General features: G+C 41.1%; 1 protein-coding gene and 1 pseudogene across 1 annotated transcript; one reads left to right on the top strand and one right to left on the bottom strand.

Moving 5' to 3' along the window:
* The window catches only part of LOC145487770 (uncharacterized), a 5985-nt pseudogene extending 5036 nt beyond the window's left edge, over nucleotides 1-949 (top strand).
* Nucleotides 950-3951: 3002 nt separating this feature from the next.
* LOC145487769 (uncharacterized) lies at nucleotides 3952-4821 on the bottom strand. The gene has a single exon (XM_081466583.1). The coding sequence runs from the start codon at nucleotides 4819-4821 to the stop codon at nucleotides 3952-3954; it is 870 nt and encodes a 289-aa protein (XP_081322709.1).
* Nucleotides 4822-10593: the final 5772 nt, after the last annotated feature.

Here is a 10593-nt window from a genome sequence, read left to right as displayed (position 1 = left end):
ATAAGCCTCTTTATCACTCAAACCCTTCAAATGCTTTACAAGAACAAGGCCATTTAGTTTATCTCATGTTTAACACTGTTGTTAAACTAACATTAAACCAAAGAGTAAAAGGATCAAGCCCCGAACAATCTAGATTCAGAGATTTATTAAACCGATTACGCACAGGGGATTGCACTCAAAATGACTGGATGCTTCTCTTAAATAGACAGCCATCAACAGTAGACAACATCAGTGCATTTAAAGGCGTTGTAAGACTTTATTATAGCAATGACGAAGTTGCAAAATACAACTTTGAAAAGTTATCTGACCTGAACCAACCAATAGCAAAATAAATACTCGACACTCTACTGAAGCAGCTAAGAAGGCCAGTGCTGATGAAATGTCAGGACTAGAACCTGTTGTTTTCCTTGCTAAAGGAGCACATATCACGCTCACGATGAATTTGTGGACAGATGTCGGTCTCTGTAATGGTGCAACTGGTACTGTTGTCGACTTCATATATGCTACCAATCAGCAACCCCCTGACTTGCCTATTGCTGTTATTGTAATGTTTGATGACTAGACAGGCCCATCAATCTATAACAACATTCAACAATGTGTACCCATATGTCCAATAACAGTAATATCTGACACATTGGGTAGTGTGAATGAAAGGCAACAACTTCCTTTAAAACTTTCTTGGGCAATGACAATACACAAAAGCCAGGGATTGACCCTATCAAATGCATGGATAGACATAGGTAAAAATGAAAAAACTCCAGGAATATCATATGTTGCAATTAGTAGAGTAAAAACACTCTCATCTTGCATTATTGAACCAATGACTTTTGAGAGATTAACAAGCCTGAAAAAGTCATCTGGTCTCCAGCATAGACTACAAGAAGAAAGTAGACTTGATAAACTTGCTGCCTTGTTAGATACAGATCAAGCAGACAGCCATTCAACTTAATTCATGAAAGCAAACACAAGGCTAACTGTTAACCATTGTATTATGAGTTGTATTAGTCAACTATTGTGACAAAAACTTAAGTAAAAAGTGTGCCAAAAAACCAAACAAACTTAAGCTAGTTCATTATTTGACGACACTGTTGTTACAAATTGTTGCAAGTCTTCTATTTTCTGAATAATAATTAATTAAGTGATATTTTGCCCTTCTCAGAATAACAAGAAAACAGAAGAAATGGAAGGTAAGCAAGTTCTAATGTCTGTCTGTCTATATATCTGTCTGTCTGTCTGTTTGTCTGTCTGTCTGTATGTAAACAATAATTATTTTGCTATAAACACAACATATACCATGGTAACACATACAAATATGAGCAATTTTTATTAACATGAATTTCCCCAAATGATATGTTCTCATCCAAAACTTCCTTTTGTCCTTTTCACAGATATTGCTACCCCAACTGTACAAGAAGAAATGATATGCTATATACATGGTCTATCACCAGTAAAAAATGCAAACAACTCTGACAAGAAGTACTTCAATTGCACACTACAATGTAAAGATGGAGTTCGTCGAGCTGTGTGTTTCTCACAGCACAAGCACCCTGAAATCAACACGTTTCAAAACACAAAATGTGCAGTTAAGATTTTGCATTATACAACATCCAAAACTGATGACATAATATTGAACCACCAAACAAAGATAATCCCAAACGAAGAAACCACAGGATTCAACTACTCTGATGATCTGATACCCAGTGGCATGGTGAGCAGCATTTCTGCACTAAATAATGTAGCCTCTGAGCAACTCATCAGCATCAAAGCACAAGTGGTGAACATTACAGCTGTCAAAGTAGTGAAAACTCAATATCAAGGAACACTAAAGAAGCAAGAAGTTTTAATACGAGACACTACAAGTTCCATTAAAGTCATTCTCTGGGAATCCTACACTGAAACCCTCGTGCTAAATTCAACTTATGTTTTCAAAAACCTTAAAGTAAAAATATCTAGAAATGAAAGGTATTTAAACACTGACTGCGAAAGATGTACCATTTCAGTTCACTGAAACATCGCCATTTACCCAGCCATTAGTAGACGTCAATGCTGAGTTAGCAAGCATGGTAGCATCAACAATTAATGGAAAAATCATAGGATTCCTACAAATAAATAATTCTATTGGTTGCATTTCATGCAAGAAAAAGGTTATTCCAATCTCAGACAACAAGGACCTTGGGAAATGCGAGGATTGTAACTTGATACAAATAGTATCATCTTGTGCAACACAGTGGTTCATGCGCATACTAGTACAATCTTCAACAAACCCAGGTGAACAGCGCAAATTAATTCTTTTCAACAAGCAGGTTGAAGAACTAGTAACACTTATGAACTTGAATTTAGATCTGAACAGTGTGAATGAAACAGACATCACGCTTGCAGTGTTAAAGGAGAACAAACCACTGACAATCACTTATGATTCACATTCGAACAAAGTACAAACAATTGCAATTTAACTGATAAACAATGTGAAACCATCAGATTGCTTCTTATTTTAGAGCAGTCATTTTGGACAACTCGTCTATCATGGAACTGATGACACAAACACAGTTACAGTCATAATTTTAGTTACAGTTGTAATGTTAGTTTCAGTTATAATGTTAGTTACAGTTTTAATGTTGGTTACAGTTATAATGTTACAGTTAAGCTGTTAAGTTCCCGTTATGTTGCAAATTTTCCTTAACATACAGTTAATTATTACACTGATATACTAGACTATTTAAATGAAAAATATTTGCAAAATTGTATTACAAATTTGTTATTATGACAGAATTGTGTTTCAAGTCATCTTGACCTCATGATTTGATTTTCCCTTTCGTTCTATATTTTCATCCATGTTTGACATCTTACACACCCCTCCTTTAACACAATCCCTGTAACATCGAACGCACTCTATAATCTGTGATTACTGCTAGTATTTGTACTAAAGGTTTCAAAATCGCACCCTTGGCCGTGAGTTCGCCTACTCGAAAAAAGCCATAGAAGGCCACCAAAAACATTGTCTGGTACAACAGCCTTTGATATGCTGATGAGTTGGTATGATCTAATGCGAGCACTAATCGTTGCAACACGCTACGTGTTATTGGAAGTCGAACGTCTGGTGAAGAGTATAGCTTACTGTGAGCCGCTAAAATCTTCTGCACTAAAAACTGTTTAGTGGGATCAGGAAAATTAGCTAGCTTGTGAACGTAACTTAACGCGGAGACATACGTCGAGATTGTCGAGGAGGCAAACTTCCTCGCCGAGAGATATGATGTAAACAATGCTAAATCGTTTACCGAGACCGGAAGGAGCGAGGCACGCGACTCGCAAAATTCAGATGAAAAATCGACATATGTCGACCAAGCTCTTTGGTAAGTCTTACACGAACCCTCAGTAATGGCTGAGTGCAGAAGGTCGTTCAAGTGATGCGCCAGTTGTTGGGTAGTAAGCCCGGCGGAACCGGCGTCGGTTGTTCGTCTGCGTAAGGCGCTAGTGATCTGAATTTCTCTACCTGTAAGCGAGATAAAGCATCGTTCTCGCGGTTAACGCGACCAGCGATGTGCTTAGCATGAAACAAAATATTGTATTTAAGTGTGCAGAGAAAAAAGTGCCTAAGCAAAGCCATAACTGAACGATCTTTAGAAGTTTGCTTATTGATTATAGCAACAACTGCCTGATTATCCGAAAAGAAAACAATACATTTGTCACGCATAAGCGGTCCCCAAATCTCAAGCGCCAGGACAATCGGAAAGAACTCTAAGACAGTAATATGGAGTTGTTTCCAAGCGGCGGGCCACTCTCCAAAACACCAATGTGCGCCAAATACTGCGACGTAGCCCAAGGAACCCGCCGCGTCCGTAAATAAATTGAGGTTTTGGGAAGTGGCCCATCGCGATCCGAGGAAAAAGGATTTGCCATTGTACACGCTCAAAAATTCCCGCCAGACGTTGAGATCGTGTTTACATTCCTGGGTTAATCTGACGTGTGTGTGGGTTTCCGGATACCTTTAGTCAAGTCTATCAAACGGCGCAGAAAAGCACGCCCGGGAACCACAACACAGCAGGCAAAATTGAGGAGCCCTATTAAAGATTGTAGCTCTTTCGGCGTGACGCTTTTACGAGAGCAAAAATCCGCCAACTGGGTACGGCATTTGGCAAGCTTGTCCTCTGGAAGACGAGCCTCCATCAATGCCGTATCTAAAGTGATCCCTGCGAATTGCAGAGCCTTGGTGGGGCCCATAGTTTTCTCATCGGCTATCGGAACGCCTATACGACGGCAAACGCGAAGAAAATTATCGAGATCTACCTGACATTTGGCCTCCGAATGCCCAATAAATAAGAAGTCATCTAAAATATGGATGACCGACGACGCGTGCAATCTATATTGAGCGATCCATTCTAACGCAGTGCTGAATGATTCAAATATATTGCACGATGACGAGCACCCCATGGGAAGACATTTGTCAAAGTAGAATTTCCCTTGCCATTCCATCCCGAGCAATGGAAAATCGCGGGGGGCTACGGGAATGATACGAAAAGCGGATTTTATGTCTGTCTTAGCCAGAAAACAGCCCTGTCCGATTGCTTTAATGAGCCTAACAGCATCATCGATAGTGGCATATCTTACGGTGGCTAACTCTTTAGGAATACCATCATTAACAGATAACCCCTCCGGGCAAGACAAATGATGAATTAACCTAAATTCTCCGGGTAACTTTTTGGGAACGATGCCTAGGGGCGATACCCTAAAAGTTTCAAGGGGAGGCGTATCATACGGACCCACAATTCTGCCCGCTGCGAGCTCTTTTGACAACTTATTATTCACGCTAGTCGGATTGTCCATGGCGCTCTTCAGATTTGGGGATCGAAATGCAAGGGGAGAACCAAAATATCGTATTGAGAAACCGTGAAGACAGCCTTGGATAAGATAGTCCGAAATTACGTTGTTATAGCCCTTAAGATAAAATACGAGACGGTCGGGCCTTACCGGCGTTGGCCCGCGGTTCAACAACCGATGCTCTTCCCTCACTGTCACTCCCAGAGGGCATGCTAGAGGCTGCGTTGCTTGTGTTATTGTTCGGTCTGTTAGCGCTGCATTGGCTTGCGGGATGGACTGCCCCACATTTGAAGCAGGAGTGTTTGAAATTGCAGCCCCTGCAGAACTGACCGGAATGAAATCTCCAACACAAGCCTCTGGGAAAGGACTGAAAGGGACGCTGGTTGGCCCGCCTTGCACGAAAATCATAGTTCGAGTTTGGGCGTGAGGTGGTGAGGGAGCTATGCATGGCCTGGTGCCATAATTCCCAAGCCACGTTATCCCATGGGAATCGGTCAGATTTAGACTGGCGAAGAAATCGGAACTGCTCGTCGTAATAACGCCAGTTACCTTGTTTTGCCGCAATGTCCCTGACCACCTCACAATACTTCATCAGAGAACTTGTCGCCTTAGGTACCCTAATTGTATAAACAGCTACAAACACATTAAATGCAGTCACCCATTGGTCAATGGATAAGCTACGCCGTTTTGGCTTAACGTGCTCAAGGCAAAGACTAGGGTGATCATGGTCATTTGCGACAGATAATCGATATTTGGACTCGTCTAGTGATACGGAGAGGAGAGACCCGAAATCAACATATTCGTTTGCCCATATCTTTGCCTTGATACGATCCGAGACGCGAGACTCGAGGTCAAAAGTGACACTGAAAAACGTGCCGTCCGGTTTCTCGGACGCAAAGGTTAGCCTACCCGCAGCCACGGTGTTCGTCAGATCCGCAATCTCTTTTGAGGCGGCATCTTCAACCACGGTGGGCTGTGACGTGGACTGATTACTAGGTCTCTGTTCGCCAACTGCGGGAGAGATGTTGAGAGTGCCGATGCCGGCCGACTGTAAGGCCCCAGAAATCGCGTTTGATATCAATTCACTCAGTGCGGTGGGGCTGAACTGTGGTGAAGACGTCGTGCTGTTAGGCAGGGACGCAGACTTACCCTCTGAACGGCGCTGTTTCGCCGATACCGCTTGTGTGGAACTTTTTGACGCCTGGCGCTTAGAGGCTCGTTTAGGAGGCATGCTTATGAAAAATTTAAATTATATTACTCAAACGTAGATCAGATTAAGACGCTGTGAAGCTCAAACCTAGTGGGTGTACTCCCCTTGTCTTAGCAGGCTGGAAACACTTCAGCCAATGAGCCAAGGGCGATTAATATGTTGAAAACAAATGGCACAAACAAATCCGAGACATTTCGTAAAGGCTTAGGTGAAAGCCAACGAATGTCAAGTACACATAGAAGCAGGCAACATAACAAAACCAAGAATCCGAGACATTTCAAAAGGACAGTTGTCCTATAATGGTCTGAGTGTGTTGGGCACACTAATGCAGTTAAACAATAGCCGCCAGGTGGTAACACACTAATTACGCCATAAAGTCAAGTGCAATACTGTAAAACAATCCGAGACATTTGAAGAGGACTATTGTCCTATAATGGCCTGAGTGTGTTGGGCACACTAATGTAGTATAACAATAGCCGCCAGGTGATAACACACTAATTACGCCATAAATGTCAAGTGCAAGTAATTATAAATTCCAATATAGCCTGCGAAATCTGTATATATGATGCATGTATTAAATATTTTGTAATACCGCCATTAAAGATCACGATGGCTACGTGGCCTTGGACAACGGCAATTAATCGGCGGACACACCCACTAACTTCACAGCCTTCAAAACAGCCCCTTGAATACTACGCATAAATATGTAGTAGCCTAAATTGTTTAGATGGACCCCATCGGGTAAATAAAGGTCTCGCTTGCAGTTCCAGAAACCTCTGTGCCGCCAGTAATAACAAAAAGGCAACTGCTCGAGCACTACCTTAAGATATTGGTGGAGCTTGCCCACCTTACAATTGTACTCCTCTGAGTCCCGCGTACGTCGCCGCAGTACCTGCCCTACTACAACAAATTCGACTGAATATACATCGTGCAAATCTCGAACTAATTTTTCTAGCTCGGAGCCAACAGTCTCAGGCGCGACCTTAACGAGATCATTGGAGCCAAGCTCCAAAATAATGATCTTGGGAGCAATTTGGCGTACGACTGTAAAGTCAAACTTACGACATTTCTCAATTGTGCGGCCCCCAACGCCATGAAAATGAATATCCGCAATATCACTAAGAGTGATAAACGCATGCAAGTGCCGCTTCTTCTGCACAAACGCCGCAAGTCGGTGAACGAAGGAGTGCCCTATTATTAACACGCGATGTTTAGCCATAGATGTATAAAAGGAGAGGGCACTAACAGCAACTTGAAACGAAGGTTAACAATAGTCAAAATGGAGAAGGACAGACTAATTAGAGTAAAGGTAAGGGCTATAAAGGTACACTTGCCTGATTCCGACGAAAGAAAGTAAAGTACGCTTCTAAGGCTAAACAGCTATCGCGATCGGCGCTGGCAGAAAAAGGGGAGAGGGTTAGCAGAGCACACGAATTTAAAGCTTGCTCTGCGTGTGGTGTCTAGCCCATTAACGGCTATCTACCTCTGCAGCTTGTACCGTAAGATAAGATAAGGCTCCGCCTGAGCATAAAACCCATTATCGCGCTAAGTCAATAATGGGCCATTTTTTTTTTTTTTTTCGGTTTTGATATTCAAGAAAACCACTTCAAATTAATACAGACATCAAAACCCATTTAAACGGAAAGACATTAGCCTTACCTAACTTGAGACTTGAAACAACCAGACACATGAAAAGCTGTATTAATTTTGTAAGACGCTATGAAATCTGCAGAGTTTGAAACGTTTCCTTGTCACATTACCCTTCCCAACGTCTGGGAGTTTTTTTGGTGACAAAAAGTCACTTTATGGGAAACGTAAGTAGCCTTTTTGAACCGCACAAGGAATCTGTTTCAAAAAGAAAGAACCACTGTGTCACCTCAAAGTCTAATATAATTAATTTGCGGTTTAACTTGCCGCCATGGAGTCTTCAGGAATATTTGAAGAGGTTCCATACTACAAACCTTTAAGAAAATCTCTGCTAAAAATTTACCTGCAAAAGCAAATTTGAAAACTTAGCAAAGTTGTCATTCATAGCTAGCCGTCCGTAATTTCTTTGGTTTTGACAAAGAAAGCACTTCAAATCGATTCCAAGAAACGTTTCAACGAGAAGGTAGTATTACTACGGCGGCACACAGGGGACATGCTGAAATTTTTAATAATTTCTGCTGCAAATTTAAGAGTGGGCTACAATTTTTAGTAATTTCTACTGCAAATTTAAGGGTTGCTGCTATTTTAAATAATTTTCTACAAACAAATAAGACTTGCTGCATAATAAAGATACCTGCTGCAATTGCTTTTAACTGCTGCAAATAATTTTAAAAAAAAAATTGCAGCAAATATAAACAGTTTGTGCTGCAAAAAATAAAAGTTGCTGCAAAAATAAAACATGCTACAAAAATAAAGCTGTGCAAAAAATAAAATTTTGTTGTAAATAAAAAGAAGTTGCTACAAAAATAAAAGTTGCTGCAATTTTAAATTAAAATATGATGCGCGCGCATCATGGCTGGGGAGGTCTGGACCCACTTTCGTCCACAGAGGCCGCGATCTTTTCGGTCAGCATGGAAACATGACCTTAAGGAAGCCATAGTCGAAGCGATATTGTTTCCCGGAATGTTCTGCTGTTCTTGTGGGAAAAACTGTCCGCTTGAGGCCAAATATTGTCACCAATGCGGGGATCCTCTAAAACAGAACGTCACCGAGCGAGAAGCTAGTGTCGATGAGCTAATTAAGGGGTACTCTCATCGTGGATATCCTTACCAAGCAATTGTGGGCTTGTTGGAAAAACAAGATAGTGTACGAATGCACGTCAGAACACTGAAAAGGAAACTGAGAGATTTAGTTTTAAAGAGAAAAGCAGCTAACCATGACGAAGATATCGGGCGAGAGCTCATAACGATAGCGATGCAAGGGGCTGGCTCGCTGGCCGGGTATCGCTATATTTGGCATGCTCTTCGATTAAGGCATCATGTGAATGTTCCGCGCAGCCAAGTTGCAAGCATTATGAAAGAAATTGATCCAAAAAGGTCACGGCGGCTGAGAAGAAGGGCTTATGTTTCCTATGGGCCAAACTTGTGCTGGTTCATAGATGGTAGGTGTAAGTTAGGTGACAAGTCGCATTATCCCAGTTCTGCCCCCCCCCCCCCCCCCCCACCCACAGGCCACCACCTCTTTCTGAGATATTGACTTTTATTAATTCTTAGAGTAGTTCACTACTGTTTCCAAAAACTCTAACTCTAGCTTTCAAGGGTTTACGTTTACGCAATCTGGGTGATCTCGAGGCATGTTATAAAATTGTGTGTAGTTAGGACCTTGGAAATGAAGTTCTATTTTTATGATGTATATTTTTGACACCTAGGGTATCAAACTAAAATCACATGGCTTCCCAATCCATGGCTGCATCTGTGGGTACACCACAAGAATAATCTGGTTGGAAGTGGACAAATCTAACAATAATCCAAAGATACCAGCCACATTTTTTTTAGATGCTGTCCAGAATGTAGGAGGCTGGCCAAGAATTGTACGTTTTGATTATGGTACTGAAAATGTAGTTTTAGCTACAATGCAATGCTATTTTATAAATGTTGAGAACGATGAATTTGCAGCTGAAAAAGCTCACCAGTATGGATCTTCGCCCTCAAACCAGCGGACTGAAGGGTGGTGGTCTCCTTTTGCACAAAGCAGGTCAAACTGGTAATCAATTTCTTCAAACACATGTGTGAGTCCAGAGCACGTGAGCTAGGGAATGTTTTCCACTTGAAATTTTTATGGTTTTGTTTCACAAAAGTAATTTAAAATGAACTTGATAAAGTAAGAGATCACTGGAGCAGTCATTACATTAGGAGGTCACGTCATGATACATTTGCAGGGGTTCCCGACATCCTTCACTACCTACTTGAAAATTCGGGTGCTGTCCATTGCCTTGTACCTGTTTCCCAAGCCCAAATAAGAGAAGTAGAATCACAGTCCGATATGGAAGTAGAGGAGGATGACTACAAGGAGTATTTTGAATACATAATGGACATTGAAGGCTGGAATTATCCTCTTAATGAGAGACATGCCTTGACCTCTTCCAAAGTTTCAACCAACTACAGCTTGATGGTTGACTTAACAGTACACATAATTTCAATAATCCAAATGAAATAACATGATCACAATAGAACTTAACGTTTACTTGATTACATGTACAAGAGCTGTTATATGACCTCCACGTTAAATTTTGAACTACAAGGAGTGTATAGTACGGTGGCCCAGAAGGGTCACCCATGCAAATTAAAATTATTACAGCAAATTAAAATTTTGCTGCAAAATAAAAAAAATTATTACATGGCATTTGAATGTGGAAAACAATGACAACGAAGCTGACATTTACCAAGAGGGTTACCATTATGTTATGAATCACCAAGGCCTGCAGCTTCCATCCTCAATTGAGGAGGCTTTTAATCTCTTTCAACAGTTGAAATCTCTATGTAAAATATCAAATACATGTATGAAATGGAGGCTTTACAGTTCTCTATAAGAGCTTATAAGGACAATTCATTAATTCATTAACTACAAGGTCCAAAGAGTTG

The sequence above is a fragment of the Orbicella franksi genome, chromosome 5 (genome assembly GCF_964199315.1).
Source record: "Orbicella franksi chromosome 5, jaOrbFran1.1, whole genome shotgun sequence".
Classification (NCBI taxonomy): Eukaryota; Metazoa; Cnidaria; class Anthozoa; order Scleractinia; family Merulinidae; genus Orbicella; species Orbicella franksi.
The sequence above is the reverse complement of the archived record's forward strand: the minus strand, read 5'-3'. Positions and strand labels throughout refer to the sequence as shown.